The 22,978-nt window shown below is 53.2% G+C and overlaps 1 protein-coding gene across 3 annotated transcripts in view; it reads right to left on the bottom strand.

Annotated features, from left to right (window-relative positions):
- Positions 1–4,653: 4,653 nt before the first annotated feature.
- The window catches only part of GSG1L (GSG1 like), a 212,156-nt gene continuing 193,831 nt past the window's right edge, over positions 4,654–22,978 (bottom strand). For 2 of the 3 annotated variants that reach the window (XM_057529350.1, XM_057529352.1), the window contains 2 exons: positions 17,100–17,170; positions 4,654–5,343 (listed from right to left, as the gene is read on the bottom strand). In XM_057529350.1, coding sequence (XP_057385333.1) covers positions 5,246–5,343; positions 17,100–17,170 — 169 coding nt within the window. In that variant the 3' untranslated portion in view covers positions 4,654–5,245. The remainder of the gene's footprint in view (positions 5,344–17,099; positions 17,171–22,978) is intronic. The other variant, XR_009005440.1, reaches the window with a different exon arrangement.

The raw sequence follows: 22,978 nt of genomic DNA, 5'->3' as shown, positions 1-22,978 counted from the left end.
CGCTCCCCGCCCTCCGAGTCCCAGGGCCCCTCCCTCCCCAATGTCCTGGCCAGTTCTGGCAGCTGCCTTCTCCCCTGCCAGGCCTCTGGCCATCCCCCAGCCACCGGCCTCCCCGAAGGCAGAGACTCAGACAGCGTCCGTCTGGGGTGAAATGTGGCCCGAGAAGCAATTTCCAGGGAATGGTGGGTCGGGCTGTGCGGGCACAGGGAAGAGGTCCCGCACCGTGATTTCCTGTCTGTCTATGCAGTAAATCCCCACGCGGAGGAGACTGGTTTTTCCTCATGACTGGTGGTCCGGCTGGGCTGAGTTTATCTTCGGTCCCACGGCGGGGCTGTCCACCAGTGCAGCGGTGTAATTTGTTCACCGCCCAGAGGCCCTGGGTGAGGGGTGAGGGGTGAGAGGAGCTAAACTCCAGGCCTCCCAGGCTATGTGCTCCAGGGCCCCATCTCTCGTGGCTTGGGGACAGGAGCTTTTCTAAGTCGTCCACTCAGAGGACACTCTTTCCTGGTTTCCACGAAGGCCTCATGTGGCCTACAGCATCCCTGCCTGCACAGTATCAAAGCCCCAAAGGGAGGCTCAGAGAAAGGCCAGCCCAGTCCAGACGCCCCTGCCCCCTCCCCATCTCCCTCCAGGACCTGCAGCAGCTCCTCTCTGGTCACCCTGCCTCTGCCCTGCACCCCATCTCCCAGACCTGGGTGAACTTCCCAAAACGCAGAGCTGATGTGTCCATCTCTTAAAACCCTCCTATCAGAGGTCCCCTGCAGCCTTCCAGGTGAAGGCCAAACTTGCTGTAATCCACAAGGCCCCACACACTCTGACCCCAGACGCCTGCTCAGTAGCAGGCCTCATGCCCTCGCCTGGAGCTCCAGGCACACTGTCCCGGTGTCACACACAACCACACGGCATTCGTGTCGACCCCAGGGCCTTTGCACATGCTGTGACTTCTGCCCACACCGCCTCGTTGCCTCCTTCCTCATCCTTCAATCCCTGTTGCCATGGCCCTTCCTCTGAGAGGCCCGCCCTCACCCCTGCAGTTTAAATCCGGTCTTTCCGTGGTTCGCCTACACAGCGCTTCCCAGAAGCTGAACTGATATTTTTGTTAGAATTATTAAAGTCATCTCTGTCTCCTCCCTGGAATATCCTTTCCATGAGGATAGAGTCAGTGTCTTTCTGACTCACTGTGGCAGCTCCAGTGCACACTCAGCGCCTGGCACATGGAAGCCCCTCGGCAAATAGTTCTCGACGAATGAGGCCCAATGCAGGTCAGCGGTGGTCTCAGGATCTGAATTAACTCTGCAGCCCCAGCTGCTTTCCTCTGTCCCCACTTCCTCCCAAACAAGGAGTCGGCACCTTGGAAGCAGCGGCTCTTCCCAGAGACGAGCCTCCCAGCGAGCCTTGTCCTCAGGCCTGGCTGCCGCGGACGAATGGCCATGAATCAAGTTGACGCTTCCATTACCTGAGGGAGTGTGTGGCCAGGATGGGCTGGCTTTGGTGCTGGCGGCGGGGAGGACGGCTCATCACAGCCACCAGCCGAAGAGGGCAGTCAGCCCAGTGACCTCCAGAGGCCTGGACCTGCCCATTAGCCCCCGGGCAAGGCAAGGACCATGGCCCCAAGGGCACCTGGGGAGAAAGGGGGTGATATGAGCAAACAAAAGGGCAGAGCCTCATTTCAGGGCACGGGGCATGTGCAGTCACGGGTCCAGGGCCAGCACGTGCCCACATGAGCGCGTGCTCAGGGCCAGCGGCAGCACACAGGCAAGGGTGGGTTAGCAGCTGTGCACGTGCAAATTGCTAACTCAAGCTTATACAATGTCGAGGTTGGCATGTGCACACAAGCCCAGGGTGTGTGGCTACAGGGAGGCTGGGAGCAGGTGCCCAGGGCAGAACAGGCTGCATAATAACTACTCTGGGCTGTGGGTCAGGCCAACCTATGGGGGTCAAGGTCAACATCCAAGGTCAACGGCCATTCTATCCATGGACAGACAGATGGTCATTCTATCCATGTCTGCTCACTGCAGGGGATGGAGCTGGGAAAGTTGTCTGCCGGGGCGGGAGGAGAGCGCCTTTGCCTCCCCATCCAAGCCTCTGTGTGCTCACCCAGGACCCCTGCTTTCAAACCAGGTGGTCCTTCCTCCTCCCAGGTTCAGACAGACAGTGTGACATTTGTTCCCTGCATGAAGACAACCCTTCCAGTAACTCTCAGTAGGGACTCATTGGGATCATTCACCTGGCCTGCCTGGAAGTGCTTCCTTTAATCTAACCTGCAGCCTTCTTGCTGCAACCTCTGTGAGACTGAAAGACAGCTACTTCTCCCCGCCGCCCAGCAGGTGCCCGAAAGGACTTGAAGCCTGAGTGGTCCCATGGGCCTCCTCCCTCCTCCCCGTCCCTCTCTGGCCTGAGCAGAGGGTAAGAATGGCCCTCGCTTGAGCCGTCCACGTACCATAATCACATACCACTTCCACGATTATTTATTTAATATTTTTCTTTAAGCCAACTTTTTCTTTTAACTTAAATGCCTATTTTGGTTTCATCTTAAGCAATAACGTCTGTGAAATCATGGCACTAATGTGCCCGTTACACATTTTTTTCCTAATACACATTTACATAAACACAACTGTTAAAATAGATTAGAATTTTTCCCATGTGTCAATGAAAATCATCTCCCGGACCTCTGTGGTCCACTTGTAACTTTGAAAGGATCCTGGGTGAGAATAGAGAGCTCCAAGGGGCCCTGGGCCAGATTTCCCTTTGGGCGCGCCCCTGCCCAGCCTCACACTGCTGCTGTGCTTTCTTCTCGCTCAGAGGCCAAAGCCTGACCCTCTTGTCCTGACATTCAAAGCCTTTTTATTTGGGTCCCAGTCTGTCTCCCAGACCCAGCTCCCACCCCTCACGGTAGGTCTGCAATATTCACTGGATGAATGAATCACTGACTTAACAGCTGCATGAATGAATGAATGAATAGCACACACCTCCACCTGGGTGTCCCCCAGGCACTGAGACTCAAGACATCTGACCCTGCCCCCGCCTCCCGCAGCCCATAACCTGAGAGTCATCGCTGACTTTCCCCTCTCCTCCCCCCACCTCGGCCTGTTCTCCCTGCTGACTAGCTCCTGAATCTGCTCTCACTGTCCCATCCCAGGGCCTCCGTGCTGAAGCAGCCCACCCGCTTCTCTCCCTTCAGGTGTGGTGAGGGTGAGGAAGGGAGCCATCCTCTCGCATCTGTTCTCTGTCCAGAGCTGCGGGGACCTTCCTGGAATGCACAGCTGGGCGCTTCCCACTCTGCTGAAAGCATCCCCCGCTGCTCCGTCCCAAAGAGGCTTCAGAGTCCCTCTGGCCCCACCGACCTCTGCTGCCAGATTTCTCACCACCTCCGCTGCTCTCCCTTCTCTCCGCACCTGCCATCTAGACTATCTTAAAGTTCCTATCATGTTCCCAACTTTCTTCCCCTCTACATTTTTGCCTGCCCGACATCTAGACAACTTCATGTCTCAGCTTAAATGTCATTTTCCCACAGGAGCCTCCCCTGACCACCACTCCCCCCACAACAAGCAGGTGCTGCCTTTGGGCTCCTGCAGCTTCCCCCCCCCTCAGTTCCCCTCATTGAGGTAACAGCAAATACCGACAGAGCGTTTGTATGCCAGGCTCTGTTCTAAATGCTTCGCATACATTCCCTCCTTTAACCCTCAGAATAGTTTTAAGAGGTAGGTGTGCTGATGAGCCCCATGTGCCCATGGGGTTGAGGCACAGAGAGGTCAGGTAACTTGCACAAGGTCTCAAGTGGAGGAGCGGGGATCTGAATCCAGGCTGCCTGGTCCCAGAGCACTTCACACGCTGTCCTATATAATCATCTGTCTAGTTATGTGCCCTGCCCATCTGTGAGCTCTGTGAGGACAGACGCCCTCTCTGGATGGTTCAGTATCCTGTCTCAGGTGCCTACCACAGTGTTTGGCACATAGTAGGGGCACAATGAATTATATCATTGGATATGGATACACAGATGTATGGATGGTTGAATAATGAGGATGGGTGATGCGTGAAAGGATGACGGATGGCTGTCTGATACAAGGAAGAAAGACCACTGATGGGTGGATAATGGATGAATGGATGGGTGGCTGGCTGGCTGGCTGGATAGGTGGATGGATGGATGGAAGATGGATGGAAAATGGATGATGGATGGTTGGATGACGGGTTTATGAAAGAATGAAAAACATTCTCTACCTGAGGGAAAGCTCTAGAAATCCTTCTGGGAAGGGATGAGGCCTCTTGGAGTCAGGAGTCTTGGTTCAAACCCTCATCTGCCGTTTGCTAGCTCTGTGATCTTGGGCAAGTTATGTCATCTCTGTGACCCCAGGTTCCCTTGTCTTCACAACAGGAATGTTTCCCCAGTCACCTAAGCCTTGAGATTCGATGTAAATGTGGCTCTAGACACAGGGTAAAGGGTCCCTGTGGGAGGCAGCGTAGCTTAGCGCCTGGGTTTGAGGGCCTGTCTCTTGTCCACCCAAATTTCCCACCTGCCCGGCCCCCAGCTCGCCCACCCTCTGGAATCCAAGGCAGCCTGCCAGCCTGGCTCAATCCTGACCCCATCCTGACCCCGCCCCCCAGACCTAGCCTCAGCTCCAGGTCCCCCCTGTGCCCCACCCGCCCATGCTTCACTGTCTGGCCCTGACCAGCACACTCAGGGCTGTCTCATCTTCAGGTTCCTTAGGGACCTGATGGGGGGGGCCATGAGGGGGCAGCCACAGCCCGGAGAGCAACTGGCCTCCACACATGGCAAGGAAACAGATCCAACAAGCATTTATTGAGCCCTTGCTGTGTGCCTGCTGTGAGATCCCCCTGGTGCCAATGCCACTGCCCCTCCTCCAGGAAGCCCCACCCATTCCCTGCCCCCCCGCAGGGCTCCGCACACAGGGGACCTGCTGAACTTCCCGGCTGGCTCGTGGGTCCCAGGTTTTCAGTGACCGAGCTCTGTGTCTTTCCCGGCATCCCAGCTGCACCCAGCAGGGCTCTGCAGGTGGCGGTGGCGAGAGTTAGGAGTTGCTGTCCCAGAGTCACGCTGTGCAGCTCTGTGCAGTCCCTCCGGCTGCCCTGGTCCCGTTTCCAGGACCCTGAGACCCAGGCAGCGGCGGGCAGGGCAGGCCACATGTGTCCCACACAGGCCAGGTTTCCAAAGGCGCCAGACCAGTGGTCTTGCAGCAGGGGGCTGGTGCCGATGACGGCCCGAGGTCTGGAGCCAGGTTGGTCGCTGTCACACCCAGTGCCCCAGGACCCAGCACTGGCGGTTCAGCTCCGGCACCTCCTGTGCAGAGCTCCGGGGCCAGGAATCTCCCATGTGTGGCTGGTATCCTGCCGAGAGATGGCATGGTCAGTGCCAACGGCTGCCTTCCTCCACTCCCACCCCATCTGCCCACCGACCCCCGCCAGCTCCCCACCCAGCCATCTATCAAGCTGCACCCAGCTCTCTACCCACTGTCCCACTCACCGTATCACCATCCGCCCACCCAGCTCTCCACCTCTGCCACGCCCCCATCACCCACCCATCTGCCCACCGGTCCACCAACACCTAGACATCCACCTGCCAGTATCCGCTGTCATCCACTCACCAACCCACCAAGATATCCACCATCCACTCACACACGATCCCCCCACGAGCCCACACAGCCCTAGAACCCACTCAAGCATCTCCCACCTCTCAACACACCATATGCCCACCATTGCCTCATCCAGCCTCCCAGCACCCCATAATACTCCCACCAGCCTGGCTTCCCACACACACATCTACCCATAACCTGAAGCATCCACCCGTCCAGCCACCCAGCCACTCTCCAACTCACCTGGTTACTCATCTGCTTCCCAACCTGCCAACACATCCACTAACTCATCAGGTCTCTATCCCTTAACTCACCAACATACCCATCCAACAATCCCACACTGCCCCGCCACCAACCCTGCACACCCACCTGCCCTGACGTTCACCCACCCAAGTCATCCACCCACCAACTTTCCATCCCCCCCTTCACCTACCCACACCCTCACCTGCCCCCCAGCCACCCACCCCGTCAGGCTTCCCTGGGCTCCGCTGTGTGCTCCTACGTGCTCGAGGAGCTCTGGGAGGGTTAGAAGGAGAACAGTGTAGATGACTCCTGGGGCCCAATTGTACTTGACCTCAGGCCAGCGAGCAAGTACGTGGACGTCCCAAAGCCGGCCCTGAGCAGCTCCCTGGGCCGAGACATGGGGCAGAGACTCTACCGCCTCCCACTACAGCCCTCTGCTATTGATGGCCTGGGCAAGCACAGGGGCTGGGAGGCTCGACTGATCCAACATGCTCACTCTTCTATTTTTCTTGATTCTCGGAAGCTCGCTCCCCTGCCTTCACCCAAGCACCTCCTTCATGTCTTCCTAACACACAAGACCCATTTCCATCTCCAAGCTGGGACCTGCCTAAATTGCCCTTGTACCTACTGCTGAATTGAACACTCAAAGCCCAGCTCAAGTTTCTTCTCCTACAGGAAGCCCTCCGGACATCCTCTCTCCAGCCTCAGGGGTCTCCCTCTCTTGGAGCATCCACTCCAAGTGGTGCTCTGCCAGCTGCCACCCCCCCCCCCCCCCAGCATTAGACTGTGAGCCCAGGAGAGAAACGGCTCAACCCCTGGAGAACATTCCATGGTGAATCAATGGAGCCAGAAAGATAAGAACAAAGGGGAACACAGGGAGGAGAGACTGCGTGGCATGGTGGGTGGGACTGGCTCAAAGGGCAAGGGGGAAAACTAACAGTGACAGAGCACTTATAGTCTACACACCCTGCTAGGTTCTGTCCTCGCAAGCCTGAGCCCATTTTACAGATGAGGAAACTGAGACTCAGCCAACGTAAGCAGCTGCCTTAGGATTCACAGCTACAAGCCTGCTGGGCTGAATTAATTTCTTCCTGATTCCAAAACTTCAGCATTAAAAGAAATGTGTTCTCTGCTGGTTTGTTTCCCTCTCCGAGCTCTAAAGGATGCTCAGATATACTTCTCATCCTTTAGGGTCAGACATCCTTCAGAGCAAGCCCGTTGAGGTGGGAATTCCTGCGGAAGCCAAGCGGCTGCTTGCACTCCTCCAAGGACAGACAGCTCATCATTCTTCCTCCACCCCCAAAGTAGCTCTGACTATTGGGAGATTCTTCCTCATAACAAAGGCTGGAAGGGAACAGGCAAAGATGAGGATGGTTGTACCAATGGTGGGGAGTGTGCACGCGTGATTTTTTTTTCCTTTGGCGTTTCTTCTGTTTTTAATATTCTTTAATGTTGGTGCTTTGCTAATTTTACTATATTTTAAAAAGGGGTGGGATACATTTGCCAAACATTCTGGAATCGTTTGGCCTCAGGAAAAACATTTGTTTTGGCCCCAGTCACTGAAACAGTTGCATTCTTTGGAAGTGCCTGCTGCCAAGATATAGGTGTTGGGAATTTTTTTTAAATCTAAAAGCAAATATTTGGTGCACAGAAAACCTTGATTGTTTTTCTAAATGAGTGTTTAGAAATGATTGTACCTGCTTACCGTTGCCAACAGGCAGAACCTTGGAGAGTTTGTTGGAACAGAGAGAAAGTGATCATGTGATTTTAAGGAAAAAGAAGGGCCGTGATCCTTATCCTTCTGTGAGTCAAAATCAGGTCAATTCGCTGATGACTGGGGCCCTCCTCCCTTCTCTAGCCTCCCAGGAGGGGCTTGGGGCCCAGAGCCATTTACAGTGAGGGGACCCTGTCCTCACCATACACCCCACCAACCCACCACGACTCCCCACTCACTTCCCTTCTCCTGGTTCCTTTACTTTGGGGCCAGTCACCAGCCAGGAATAAAAAAAAAGCCTTATGCTATAAATCAGAGAATCCCACCTCAAAATGTCTACTGGCCCAAGCAAATGACATAACTGGGTGAAGTGGCCAGAAGCAGCCTTTCCTTAGCTTTGGTCAACTGTTGCCGTGGGGAATGTGGGCTCTGATCTCCCAAAATGATCAGAGAAACTGAAAATCGGAATTTTGAAATCAAATCTCCTGGCTTTTGAATGATGACAACTAAGGCTTTTAAAGCATTTAAAACCGTCTGTGGGCTAAACAGCATCTCTCAGGCTGGACTCAGCCCACAGGAGGCCATTTCTGACCTCTGACTACTTCTCGGATGGCGTCTTTGTCCCATGACTCCAGTCTGTGGCTTCACACATTCTGGTCCCTCGGCCGGGGCACCCTTCCCTGCTGTCCTCTGGCCGTTGAGTCCCCCACTCCTCACTTGAATGCGCCCTCCTCTGGGAAGCATTCCATGGGCCTCTGTGCCCACACAGCAAGCTGCACGTCCTTCTCTCCCTGTGCATGTCCCTTTGTGCTGTCGGGGTCTCTCCAACTAACCTGGGGACTCAGTGCCGTCAGGGACTGGGTCTGCTTCATCCCGGAGCCCGCAGCCCCCAGCACCTGGCTGGGCACAGAGCACGTCCTGAGCTGACTTTTTATAACAAATGAAGAAACCATGCGGGAGGAGAAGGAGTGATCCCTGAGCTGGAGGCATGTTCTCGGCCCACCTTCCCTGAGATTCTGTACATTTGAGAGTCTCTTTGCTCAGCCTCTCCTCCTCTGGGTACAGACTCAGGGCGGGGAACTGTACTTGGAGTCTGATAGTCAAAGGTTCAAATCCGGGCTCCACCACTGACAAGCTGAGTGAACCTATTTTTTTTTAAAGCTGTGTGACTTTTGACAAGTAACTTCACCTCTCTGGGCCTGCAAATGGATGTTAGTTACAAAGGAGTCAGCAGACCCTGCAGGCCCCCTGCTAGAAGCCTTTCATTATGTGACCTCAGAGAGATGTGAAAATTTTTAAATGCCAGTATAGAGGGGGTTTGGGTTCAACCACCTCTCTTCACAGATGAGGTGGCCAAGGCCCAGAGGTGGGAAGAGATCTATCCAAGGTCTCGCTCAGAGGGTTGGCAGCAAGTACTGTGCTTCAAATTCCCTTGGAACCTCCCAGGCTTAGCAGAGTATTCAGCCCATAGGAGGTTCTCAGAAGATGTGATTTATCTTCCATTTTTGGTCCAAATGTCAAACATGAAGTTTTTTAACATTCAGCCTCTTCCAGTCCTAACATCTCAATCCCTCAGTGGGAAATCACTGTCTCGAACTCTCTCCAAGGCACCAAGATCCCGGGAGTTCAGCTCTCAGCTCTGCTGAATTGTGTGAAGTCACATCCACTGTTCCAAAATGGATTCATTGGGTTGGAAGGGTCCTTCAAGACCAAGAGCGGCATCACAAATGTGCAGACAGGGAAATGGGGGCGATCACAGGGGAAGTGACTTGTCCAAGGTGCTCCAAAGCCAGTAGAGAAATTAGTGAGGGTGGGCAGGTGGCTGGTATTGCCGTCCTTGACCCCATAGGAGCTCAGCCTATCACAGAAGAGCCAGATGGACCCTCTCCACCCGCTGTCCAAGGCACTGAAGAACTCTCTCCAGGACTCATGGGCCCATCCAGAGCCTACTGTCTGGCTGCGCAACCTTGAACTCTTACCTCTAGAAAGACTTGGGATGTGCGGAGAGATGGGGAGATGAATCAAGGTTGGCACTGAGATGTCTGGCTTTGGAGACCCTTCCAGCTAGTGACACCATCATCCCTCTTCCATGGCCGCCCTGATTGCTTCTCCAAGTCAACCGTGCTCTGTAAATCTGTGTGCTGAGGGCGCTGCAGAAACTCCATCATATTTGGTAACATCTGTTTACTTGTTTCCTCCCGTTTTCCTTTTCTAGGCTGTATGTAACATGAGGACACAGACTAGCTCTGCTTTTATTCATCGCTGTGTCCTCGGCACCCAGCACAATTCCACACACAGTGCTGAGAGCGTAGATTTGGTGAATGGATACGATGGAGGATTTGGGAAGGATTTGTGTGGGATCCATGTGGAGGGGAAGGTGTGTCCGCCTCCATCTGGGTGCTGGGTCTGCAGACACGAGTCAGACGCAGACCTGTCCTCTGGGTGCTCACAGTCTAGTGAGGGGAAGAGATGACAAGAGCAAACATGCCTCCAGCTCTCACTGTGTCAGGAGCCATTCACTGTGCCTCGTGTTCACTGGCTCATTTAATCCTCAGAAATGGGAGTCAGGTGCCATTACTATGCCCATTTCACAGATGAGGAAACTCAGGCTCAGACAGGTTAAGTGACTTGTCCAGGGTCTTACTGCTGGGATTTGAACCTAGGCAGTCTCACTCCACAGGCTGGACTTGTAACCACTATAAAATTCTCCCTCATCTACTCGAGCGCCAGGGAAGGGAAATGCAGAGGTGAACACACCAGCTCTGCTAGGGGCTGGAGAGGGGACTGATTACTATTGCTAGACATCTGAGCTAGACTTGTAAAGCACTGTGAAGCTCACAATTCCACTGGTAGGGTTTGTTTTGTTTTGTTTTGTTTTTTGCCAAACGGAGGCAGGGAGCAGGTCATTTCAGGCAGAAGGAACAGGGTGTGAAATAGGTTCTTGGCAGGTAAATGAGGTTTACAGGAGGTGTGAAAAACCTCATGATGTTGGTGGTTGGAGGAAAGCAAGATGGTCTGTGAGGCTGGAAAGCCCAGTACACGGGGCTGGAGGGGTCAGGAGTGGAAGGCTGCAGTTGCAAAGACACTGGGTGCCAGGTGTAAATGGCCCGGCAGGCCCCTGGGGGTACAGGGTTTATCCTGCACCTGGGGTTTCTGCTGTATCATCAGACTTACCTGAAGCCAATTCCTGGCCTGCCCCAAATCAAGGAATTGGAATCTCCAGGGAAATCTGTATTTTAACAACTGTCCCCAAGTGTTTCTTAGGATCGGGGATGATTGCAGAAACACTGCCTTGGGCAAAAATGGGCATGAAGAACAATGACACAGCTTGAGCTTAGAGTCGCCCAGACTTCTGAGCCAAGAAAAATGACATTGTTGCTCGGAATATAAGGAACTTCACCTGTAAAATGGAAATAGTCCTCAGAGCAACTACCCCATGAAGACAAAGTGAGCTCAACCATTCACTGGAACGGTACTGAGGACCAACCCTGTGCTAGGCACTGGGGCTGCCACACAAATGTGGTGACAAGGTCCTGGTCTTCATGACATTTCCATTCCAGTGGGGAGAGAGTTAAGCAAAGGAGGATTCCAAGAGTGATGACTGACTGAAAGAAAGCTGAAGCACGAATGGGATGGCTGGAGAAGGCTTCCCAGGGAAGGTCCAGGAGGGGTCGGCACAGGACCTGACACCCACCAGGGATGCTCTCACAGGAAGGTTTGGGGCTGGGAGGGGGTGGAGAAGACATGATTTTGTGTCTTAGGAAGATGGATGGGAAGAGAATCGGCCCTAGAGGCAGCAGTTTCCATCCAGAAGTTGCTGAAGAGCCCAAACAGGTGACAAAATGCAGACTCCCTCCTGGCAGCAGCCCAGGGCCAAGTGCAGTTCAGAATTTGGTCTGTGGAGTAGCAGAAGCGGCGTCTCTGGAAATGCAGAACCCCAGGCCCCACCCTGATCTCCTCAGCCAGAAACTCTGGGCTGGGACCGGGCAATCTGTGTTTCCGGGAGCCCTCCAGGGGATTCTGATGCTGACATTGGCTCGGCTCTCTCTACCCCAGTGCCAGGGTCTCGGATCTCTCCAAGCTGCGCGGCTGTCTGTGTGCCCAGCAAGTTGGCATTGATATTTATTTCAGAAATATCGTCTGTTTCCATTTTAATAAAGGAAGCAGACTCAAGCAGTGCTATATTGGATTTGATTTTGATCTAATAAAAATGCCAAGTTGCTCTGAGCCCAGAAAAGTCTTCCTTGAAATTCCCTCTGCTATTTTGAGGGCAGCAGCGGCAGAGACTCGTCTAGATGGAGCTCCCAGAAGCCACCTCTGTACCCGGGGAGTGACAGCCTCTCACTCAGCCCAGCCTCACGGACACACCTGGCAAAATCAAAAGCTTGTCTCGGGCATTGAACTGGACAGCTGCAATCAGCTGCGAACCCCAGTTGTCCCTAAAAGGAAGATGCAGACACCTGGACCATATGGCAGCACTGCCTCCATCAAATGTCACGTCTGATGTGCCCGAGCTAGCTGGTGGCACTGCAAAGCCCCAAGGGCAGGTTTCAAAGGCAAACGCTTTCCTCAGGAAGAAGAAGAAAAAAAAAAATGTGGCAGAATCTATATCACAGTAGCCCAAGAAAAAATAGCAACTTCTGGAACAGTTAAGATAACCAAAAGTTCATGTAACTGCTTATGTAAAAGTGGCTTCTCGGGTGGGATATGGTGGGAGAAAATGAGAGGTTTAGAGAGGCAATTCAGCACCTACTGTGTGCCACCCACTGTTGTAGGCTCTCAGGATACAGGCGTGAACAAAACAAAAGACAGGGTGCTTAATCTCATGGAACCCAGCGGAGAAAGGCAACAAAACAAAAACCAGGTATGTAAGTATAATTTCAGAGAGGTACAGATATGATGAAGAAAAGAAAACACAGTGATGTGAGGTCGACTGGGGAAGCTGGTGCAGGTCAGGGGAGCTTCTCTGAGGAAGTGGCCTTAAAGAGGAGACAAGGGACTTCCCTGGTGGCGCAGTGGTTAAGAATCCGCCTGCCAATGCTGGGGACGCGGGTTCGAGCCCTGGTCCGGGAAGACCCCACATGCCACAGAGCAACTAAGCCTGTGCGCCACAACTACTGAGCCTGTACTCTAGAGCCCATGAGCCACAACTACTGAAGCCCATGCGCCTAGAGCCCATGCTCCACAACAAGAGAAGCCACCGCAATGAGAAGCCCGCGCATCGCCATGAAGAGTAGCCCCCGCTCGCCACAACTAGAGAAAGCCCATGTGCAGCAACAAAGACCCAACACAGCCAAAAATAAATTAATTAAAAAAAAAAAAAGGGGGAGACAAAGCCAGCCATGCAAAAATTTAGAGGGAGAGCATTTCAGGTGGAGAGAAGAGCATGTGCAAAGATCCTGTGGAGTGAATGAGTTCTGTACGTTCAAGAAAGAGAAAGGCCAGGGTGGCTGGAGCAGAATGAGGGAGGGGAGAGTGGGAAGAAATGAGGTGGAGAGTTTGGGGGCCAGAGCAGGAACGGCCTGGTTCCCAGGATAAGGGGATAGATTTACACGCCAAGCTGAGTTGTACTGCCCGGGGGACCAGAGATCTCAACAAAGTCAATCTGCGTCTCAGAGCCTCAGCCTGTCAATCTACACAATAACAACAATCAACCCTCCTTCCCAGGGCTGTGCCAGCCATCAGATGAGATGGCTGTGAAGTGCTTAGCGGGACCTGCACACAGTAAGTGCTTAATAATGCAGGCTCCCCGGCACTCCTCCTCCCCCGTGCGTCCCGCTGGCAAGTCAGTCCACCAACCAGATCTGAGCAGTTGCTCAGTAGAGAAATATAGCAAAACTTGTCCAGGCCTTTCCAAAACATTTTCTTGGCCAGAACCCCACTAGCAGCTAAGAGGCCGCATTCTGGAGACGGTGTCATTTCCCTAGACGGTCTGATCAGGCTGATCTCCAGCCCATGAACCACGTGAGGACCCAGTCCACACGTGGCTGGGCCCCGCATCCCCAAACGCTGCCTGGGGTCTGGCAGATGGGGTGTGCCCAGCCCACATTCGGGGGCCTCCCCGCTCAGCTCCGACAGCAGATGGGGGTCTATCTCTTCCTCACTGTTGTGACTCTGAGTCCCCAGCGCCTCCGCTGGTCCCCAGGGAAAAACAGCCATCTGGATAACTCGCCTACCTGATGAAAGGCACACCTGGCAGAGGTGCTGGGGACTCTGCGGTTCCTTTCTTCCCCAAGAGGCTGGGACTTGGAAAACCTGTGGAAGCCACAGTGCCTTCCCCACCGGCTTCCATGCTTCTCTTTGAGCCCCAGGGTGTTAGGACCTCGTGGCTTCTCCATCTCTCCCCACCCCACACAATCTCCCTCGACGGTCTCAGAAGTCCCCCAGCTTCAACTATCTCTGTTCTCAACCCTACACGCCCCTCAAACTCGTCCTCTCCAGGTCCATCAGTGGGTGACATCTGGCCCTTGATTGCTGGCCTGAAAGTTCTGTGCAGATCTTAGGTTCCTGGCCGCCTCCATCCCTCACCTCAAGTCAGACAAGCTGATGCTGTGGGTGCGCCCTCCCTCCCAGTGGAGCAGGCTGCTGACCTCCTACGGCGCCAGAGCTTTCCCCACCCGCCCCAGGAGAATTCATGCACCCCACCCTAGCCCAGCAGCCTTCGAACAACGCCTGAGGAGAGCTACTGTCATGTCTGGGGGGATAACTCAGACCGTGTGCTCTGCACTGGCTCCCCAAGTCACCCAGCAGGGCCTACAGTGATAACCAGCCTGGAACGTGGCTTCCACCTGCCATCTGCCTTTCCCTGCTTAGTCTGCCTCCCTGGCACCTATCTGTATTTTCTGGGATCACCCCAATAAGGTACTTGCTGTTGGACCCTTATCTCAGGATCTGCTTCCAGAGGAGCACAAACAAAGCACTCAGACGACTCTTCCAGCAAAAAATTCTTGAATCCTCCCACTTTTATCTCTGTTGCCACAGGTCGGGCCACTGTCACTCCGGGGGCGATGAGGGGACAGCATCTAAGCTGGTCTGCTGGCCTCTACTCTTCCTCCCCTCCCATCCTTTTCCCACATTGCAGGTGGATGGAAGGAGGGATGGATAGATGTGGATATAGGTAAAGATGATGTAGACACAGATATAGATATAGATATTGATACAGATACAGATAAATAATCTGGGCAAGTCTCTTCTGCGCTCAAAATACCCCCTGCCCCCTACTGCAGAGCCAGCTCCTTCCCATGGTCCTGCCTCCTGGGCACCCCAGCCCCATCTCCTCCCCCATCCCAATCCCCACCCCCCACCGCCTTCCCTGCTCCAGCCACGTGGCCTCCAGTGCTGGCTGCTTTGGAGACTTGGCACCTGCAGGCCCCTCTGCCTGGAAGGCTCTTTGTTTGGCTGACTCCTTCTATCTCCTTAGGCCCCAGCTCCAGCGGCTCCTCAAAGAGATGGCTCTGAAGAGGCCTCCCCCGATCCCTCTTTATCATCACGTTCCTTAGCACTTGAGATCACCATGTTTGTTTCTGAGTTCACGTCTTTCTTGATTCTCTCTCCCTCTAGACTCCCACCCCACAAGGCAGGAGCTTTGCCTGCTCTGGCTCCCGGCTGCATCTCCAGTGCCAGCACGGAGGGTCTGCACAGCTCAGTATTTGCTGAGGGCACGAAAGATGGAATTCTCTGCAGGCTGCTGACCTGGGGAATGCATCTGATGCTTGGGAGGTGAAGTGGATGCCAGGACAAAGGTGAGAGGCTGGGCTGGGGGTGGAGGGCTTCTGCGGCTCCCCCGACGCTGGCTGTCCTCACTTTCCATCCCACGGCTCGTTTTCAGGGCCAGATTTGCTCTCTGGACTCTTTCTTCCATCCTCAGCCCTCAGGGATCTGGCCTTTCCTCCTCCCAGCTCCCTAGCTGCCCCCAAGACAAGCCCCACGACCTCTTTCCACCCAGGGCTTCCTGCCCACTCTGCAGGGGCCTCAGGGGGCTCCGGCCCAAGCAGGGGAGCCAGTGGCACTCTGGAACGTGCCAGGGCTCTCAGCCTGTGTTCCTGAACCCCTCTGGTGGATTCCTGCTCTCTTCTGTTATCCCTGAGGCAGGCGCTCCCCAGCCTCCTCCATGCCCTGGCTCCTGACCCCTTCCTCCAGGAAGCCCCCCACCCTGACACCTGCCATGAAACCACAGTCTGTGGGCCCCGCATCCACCCTAGTTTCTCGGGCAGGCAGTTAGCATTCTGGACATCTTCCTGGGCTGGTGTCTCCTACAGGAGCCTCTTCCCTCAGCGTGAAGACCAGACCCTCTCCTCCTCTCCAGCTGGGCCTCCTCCCAGGCTCCTTCACCCGCCTCCATCTTCTGCTCTCAGCAGAGCCATTTCTCACTCCGTTACTAGGATCCCAGGGGTTGGGGGCAGACAAACCTGAGTTTAAATCTCTGCTGTCTTAGTTCAGATTCCCCAGAAGCAAACCCTGACATAGGAATTGGAGCAAAGGGGTGACACTACAAAGATGCAGGGAAACTTGACAGAGGGGAGACATGGCCCAGGGAAGGGAAGGCGGCCAACCCAGGCAGCTGCTAGACTTGGTAAACCTGGCTAATCCTGCAAATCACACACCTCGGGGCGATACCACTCAAGGGGCAAGGGAGCTGGGGTATCTATATGCCGGCTTCCCTGGTACTTCCTGCTTTCTGTGGGTGGAGGTGGGGCAAGCCCCCAGGCACAGAGATGCAGATACTGGCAGCTGGGAGGCACCGTAGCTTCCTAAAAGGTCTGAGAGATACAGGCAGGGCACAGACAGCACCTGCTCTAACGGCTCTGCCACTGACTAGCTAAGCTGTGTGACCTTAGGCAAGCTGCTCCACCTCTCTGAGCCCTCACTTCTGCAAAGTGTGGTTAGTAATCCTGGCTGTAGGGGTTGGCGGTCAGCAAGAACAGGAGATCAGGCATAAAAAGCCCTTAGTACAGAGTGGGGTGGGCAGGGAGCACGGGGTGGGCATTCAGCAGGCTCGGATGAGATTCTGCCACTTTAACTCTAGTCTCAGCTCCTTTCTTTTCTGTCCAGAGCAAGGCCTTTCTCTCCTTTGACCTCCCCTTTGCTTTCTGGTCCAGACATTTGTTTTCTGAATAGGAGCCCTAGATTCTGACCCCCACAGTGAGGCAAAGGAAGTCAGTGCATTCTGAGCTGCCGCAAGTATCCGCTGCTCAAACAGATCTTGTGAGCTATCACCTCCCTGACTTGGCTAGTTCTGCCCCGGAGCTGTTGTCCCTTCCAGCCAATAGCTAACCCCGGCCTGGATGGAGCTGTGGTTCACCTGCCTGTCTTTAAGGCACCCCCATGTCCCTCTTGCTTCCTTAGCATTCCGACTGCATTGCAAGGGCCGTGGCTGCTGTGTGCGGAAGACTTGCTCTGCTAAGACCCCAGCCTCAGTTTTGCCATCTGCAGTGTGTGTCTGGGGGAGGATGCAGGGGGGCAGGGAGAAGTTGGCCCGGCCCATCTCCAGGGTCCTCTCTTCTCAGACGGCTCACGAATCTGCAGCACTGGCTCCTGCAGGTGAGGCCACTTACGGGCAGGGTATCTCTCGTGGCGGCAATCCAAGCGAAGGTCCTCCTCCTCGTTCCCGTCCCCCTTCTCTATCCTGGAAAGAAAAGAAGCCAAAAGCCGGTGTAAGAAAAAGCAGGCTGAGCTGGCAGAGACCCGGGACCTGGAAAAGTGCAGCCCCGCCCCTCTGGAGAACATTTTGCAAAGCAACTTGGCACCATCGTCCCACGGGATCCTTCCCACGGCCCTGTGAGATGGGCATCGTTATCTTTCCATTTTATTGATGAAGAAACTGAGGCATTGAAAGGTGATGTGACCAATCAGGTGCCATGCAGCTGATAAATTAGAGGCAGACTAGGGATGTAAACCTACGTGCTCTCACAAAAAGATGTTCAATCACGTGCAAACAGCATATGACACGAGAATGTGTACAGTTTGATTTGCTTAAAACTTACACACTAATATGCACAAAACATTACTTGCCAGAACATATACCAAAGGGTTAGTGGTGATTAACCCCAGATAATGAGAATATAGCGGATTAAATCTAGAACCTTCTTTTTGAACTTACCCCTATTTTCTGATTTGGGGGCAAAGGACTTTTATTAGCTGCGTCACTTTCTTTAACTAAATCAAAACATTCCCTAAAGACATTTCTACATAGAAACAAAGCCCTGGTCTTCTGACCTCTGTCACAGTGTTCTTTCCCACCAACAACTGTGAGAATTTCTCCTCTGGCATCTCAAGATCACTGCAGTTCCAGAGGGAGCTGTCTCTACCGGCCTGGCCGGGGATGCGATGACAAGCACAGAGCAGAGGAAGGGTCAGAGTGAAAGCAGCTGCAGATTCTCCAACACAGCTCCGGACCTAGACCCTCACCCCCATCCCACCAATGACTGAGCCAGAGAATGGGCAGGGCCATAGTCCCACATGGCACTTATCCATGTGCAACCCAAATACATTCCAGAGCTCCACGAGGTCCAGTCCACATGTGCCTCACCTTTAGACAAACATAACCTAGGCCTCCAAAGTAGAAACAATTCCAACCATTACTGTATGTCCTAAAGAACACTGAAAGCACCCCCAATTCCTTATCAGTGGCCCTGCACCTTGACATCGGCCCTCTATCCCTTGCTTTGCTTTTACTTGCCTTGCAGCTGTCCTAGAACCTCTCTCGTCTCACATCTCACTTTCAGTGCCTCCCCACACTCTCTCCAGTGCCCCCAGCATGGTGTCTTCCCTTTTCCCCACCCTCCTCTTCTTTCCACTGCTCTCCTCTTTTCTCTCACGCAAGGATGTCTCAATTCTTTCCAGAGCAAATGCCCCACCCCTGTTTTCTGACTCTTCCCATCACCTCTTATTCCTAGTTGCAGAGCTGTGTCCAGAAGCTTGGGGCTAGAGGAGACGTGGGGCAGGCAGTGACTGACAAGCAAGCAATGCCAGAAGTGTCCCCAGTAGAAGGGAAAGATATACTCCTGCAATGATAATTTGGGTCTCCTAACATTGTTCATTCACGCATTCAGCAGGGATTTCCTGAGGCCTTGCTCTGTGTAGTTTGTACCAGATGCTGTAGAGGGTGGAAATGTCTACTTCATAGTCTCTGCCCTCAAAGAGCTTCTAGTCAAGTAGGAAGTCAAGCATGCACACGAGTTAGAAAATGCCATGCATTAAATAACACACTTCGGGATTGCCTACGATAATGTCTGTACCAGGGGCTAGGCCTGTGCTTCCCAGGAGACAAACTCTGAACACAGATCTTATTAACAAGGACCTTCTGTGGCCCAGGAAGCCCCAGATGGCAGAACAAAGGCCTGAGTGTAGATGCTATATGAAGGCAGATATCCTATAGATAACTGACGCTATAGGAAGGTTCAAGGGAGGTTCAGTATAAGGGAAGATGTATTTTTGTTTGTTTGTTTGGTTGGTTTTTTGATTTTTGTTTTTTTGTTTTTTAGTGGAAACATCCTTGTTAGTTTCCTTATAGCACAGGCTTGTTTAAAAAATTCCAACCTTATAGACAGAGCAAAAGTCCCCCTATAATTAAACCTCCATGAAGGGAGATCACCACTGATAGTAGTTTAGGGTTTCAGAATTAATACTTTTTTTTTACATAAATAGCCTCAAATTAAACAGATTTTTTGTAATCTGATTTTTTAACTTACCCTTAAAGTTCCAATGTCTTTTTATATCAATACACATAAGTCCCACTCATCTTTCCTCATAGTTGTACATGAAAGAATAATGAATATTCAATAACCTATTGACAGACATTTAGGTGTTTTCCAGTTTTTTCACTCTTCCAAGTAATGGTACATGTGTATCTAGCAAGGGGGTTAGTTTCCCTTCTGCAGAGGTGCTAGAGGCGGGAGAATGCCCAGTCAAGAAGGTGCAACTGGGGGCTTCCCTGGTGGTGCAGTGGTTAAGAATCCGCCTGCCAATGCAGGGGCCCTGGGTTCAAGCCCTGGCCTGGGAAGATCCCACATGCTGTGGAGCAACTAAGCCCATGAGCCACAACTACTGAGCCCATGTGCCACAACTACTGAAGCCCACGTGCTAGAGCCTGTGCTCTGCAACAAGAGAAGCCTATGCAGTGAGAAGCCCGCACATCGCAACAAAGAGTAGCCCCCGCTCACCTCGACTAGAGAAAGCCTGCGCACAGCAACAAAGACCCAATGCAGCCAAAATAAATAAATAAATTTATTAAAAAAAAAAAAAGAAGGTGCAACTGGGGACTTCCCTGGTGGCGCAATGGTTAAAAATCCACCTGCCAATGCAGGGGACACGGGCTCGAGCCCTGGTCCGGGAAGATCCCACATGCTGTGGAGCAACTAAGCCCATGCGCCACAACTACTGAGCCTGCGCTCTAGAGCCCGTGAGCCACAACTACTGAGCCCACATGCCACAACTACTGAGCCCACATGCCACAACTACTGAAGCCCGAGCACCTAGAGCCCGTCCCGTGCTCTGCAATAAGAGAAGCCACCTCAATGAGAAGCCTGCGCACCGCAACGAAGAGTAGCCCCCGCTCGCCACAACTAGAGAGAAAGCCCGCATGCAGCACTGAAGACCCAATGCAGCCAAAAATAAATACATAAATTTATTTAAAAAAATAAAAATAAGAAGGTGCAACTGGAGTCAAACACTGGATAGGAGGCTGCAGCAGATAACTGAGCCCATTTCATCCCGGAGACCACCTACCCGGCCACGGCTAGAACCTCCGGGTCAAGAGATACCAGCCTGGCCAAGTACTGGGCCTCCCACATCCTCCTGCATTTCACAGCCTTAACCTTGAACCCATTCCTCGATCTCCTCCAGGCTCCCAGTTCTCATAGCTTCTTATCCTGAGATCATCTTCCTCCAGGCCTCGTGCTGGGCACCTCCTTAGGCTCTGCTGGGAGCCCCGCCCTGGGGAGAGGGGCCAGCGAGCAAAGGAGCTGATGCTTTAGGAGAGAACAGCCCCACCTGGCATGGTAAGCCCCGTCCCTGGTCACCTTCCTGCTAAGAAGCCCAAAGTTCAATAGTCAACATATAAGAACACCTGCCAGTTAGTGGGCACCTGCTGCGCTGGGGGCCACAGGGACAGCTCGAAGTCCCCACCCTTGAGATGCTCACACCTGCTATACACATGAACCAATAAGCACAACTTCATGTACTAAGTTTTAAGCTAGAAGGACATTACGAAGGCTGAATAAGGGTGACTGTCTGTCTAGACCAGGGGTTGGCAAACTTTTTCTCTAAAGGTCTAGATGGTAAATATGTGAGCCTTTGCGTACCACATGATCTCTGTCACAACTATTCAACTGCCCTTGCAGTTGGAAAGCAGCTGCAGACAATATGCAAACGAATGGGCACATTGTTTAATAGACGGATATGTACAGCAGGCGGTGGGCTGGACTTGGCTTCCGGGAGACAGTATGTTAACCTCTGGTCTAGCCAGTGGTTCTCCATGTGGAGGCCCCCTGAAGTCACCAGGGGAGTTTCAAGTTGCCCGGCGATCACAGTGTACAGCCAGGGTTGAGATTCACTCGTGTCGGGACCAGCAGAGGCTTCACAGGAGGAAGCGATGCTGGAGCTGCATCTTGAAAGCCACAGGACGCGCTCGCCTCTCAGAGAGGGAGCTGGGATCCAGCCCAGGTCTACCTGTCTTTCTGCTGTGCTGTGTGGCCGTTCTGGAAAGAGCTGGTTCCTTGCACAAATGCAGCCCTCTCCACCAGGTTCGCCAATGAAAATAAACGGTCTGCAGGGTCCTGGCAGCTGTCTGGTGAGTGGCAACGCCTGTGACCCTTCGTCCCCCTACCCCCGTGCATCCTGGCAGAAAACACATGAAGACAAGAGGATGCTTTGGGCACAGCTGAGACCTTGGGCCCTGCAGTGAGGCGGGATCATGGCCGAGCCCAGCTCTGCTGCGAATGGACAGCTCAGCCGCTCTGAATCTCCGTGATCCGGAGTTTTCTACGTGGCCACGGGCAGGACAGTGGTGGTAGGAATGACCGTCGGACAGCTACCACCGCCCCACTGGTTGTTGTGAGGTCAGAAGTCCAGGACCTGGCACGGAGGGAGGGCTCAGAACAGAGTTGCACTACTACTGGTTTTCAATCTGTTTAATCGTTGGTCTCCCCGCAAACATTTTAAACTCAGAGAGAAGAAGGATGGAGTTTATCTCCTTCTCCACTTGTAGTCTCAGGGTCTAGCACAGCGACGGCACAAAGTATCCCAAAGAATGTCAGAAGGGAGGGAAGGGAGAGTGGGGTAGGTAGGGAGGCAAGGTATTGAGGAAAAGCAGCCAAGGCTAAGAGCAGACCACCGGGGAGGCAGCTCAGGTTCATCCAGGGAGGCTGAGCTTTGTATTGAAAGAAAAGGAAATACTCAAATGTCACTAGATGACTATCTTCTTTAATTTGAAGTACTTCCTGCAGGAAATATTATGTGTTCTCTGAAGACAGGCTTTTTTTTTTTTTTTTGATGGTGGTGTGAGTGGTGACCCACGAATCTAAATAAGTGCCTTGAAGGGTTAGCGGGGGAGGCTTGGGGTGAAGCAGTGCTCAGAAGGGGCAGCGGGTGGGTCCCAGGGCCGCTCAGGCCCTCCACGCACCTGCTGTGTCACCTTCCTCTCCGGGTCTCAGCGACTCCTCTGTGAGGGGGTGGAGCGGTGGCTCCACCAGGTACTACCTCTCTGCGTCTGGACACGTCCCTGTCATCCCCGAGCCTCGACTTCCTCATCTGATAAATGGGCATAATAATGTACCCACTCTTAGGGTTGTCATAAGGATTTAGTGAATAACACATGCTCTAGCTCCATGTGTTTGGCGTTCTTACAGCACTGCCTGCACTTGCTACTGTCACAACTGTTATTATTATCCTCATCGCTGGGGCCTTTGCAGTCCGTCACTCTGTGACTCCACCTCCCAGCTCCTGATGCAGAAGGATATTATTTTAACATATTAACCAATGCTCCTCCTCAAAAAACCCCACATACACCCCTTCCTTTCATTCCATCATTTTGACCTCATTGCGTCAGGAAAGGGATGTTTTCCAAGAAGCAGAGAAAAGGCTTCAAAGTATGAAACACCTCTGGGTTCAGGGCAGAGGGAAGCACAGGGACTCACAGCACAGCCTTATGCCCCAGAAGAGAAGAGTCTCCCCAAACTGGGGACAAGGAGAGTCAGAGCAGAGGCTGAGTGAGCCCATGCTGTGATGTGCAGAAAGGTGAATGAGCCCTAGGGAGAGGCGACAAAAACAGAGGTAACTGCTCAGACTTTCACGGGAGAGAGAAATAAACTTGTACATTGTTTAAATCCTCATTATTTGCGGTATATTTACACTGATTCACACCTGTATCCCAACCACAGAGGCACTACCATCGTCCTCATCGTTACCGTCATCCCCATTTTACAGATGTGAAAAC

The sequence above is a fragment of the Balaenoptera acutorostrata genome, chromosome 15, assembly GCF_949987535.1.
Source record: "Balaenoptera acutorostrata chromosome 15, mBalAcu1.1, whole genome shotgun sequence".
Classification (NCBI taxonomy): Eukaryota; Metazoa; Chordata; class Mammalia; order Artiodactyla; family Balaenopteridae; genus Balaenoptera; species Balaenoptera acutorostrata.
This window is presented reverse-complemented; position numbering and strand designations above follow the sequence as displayed.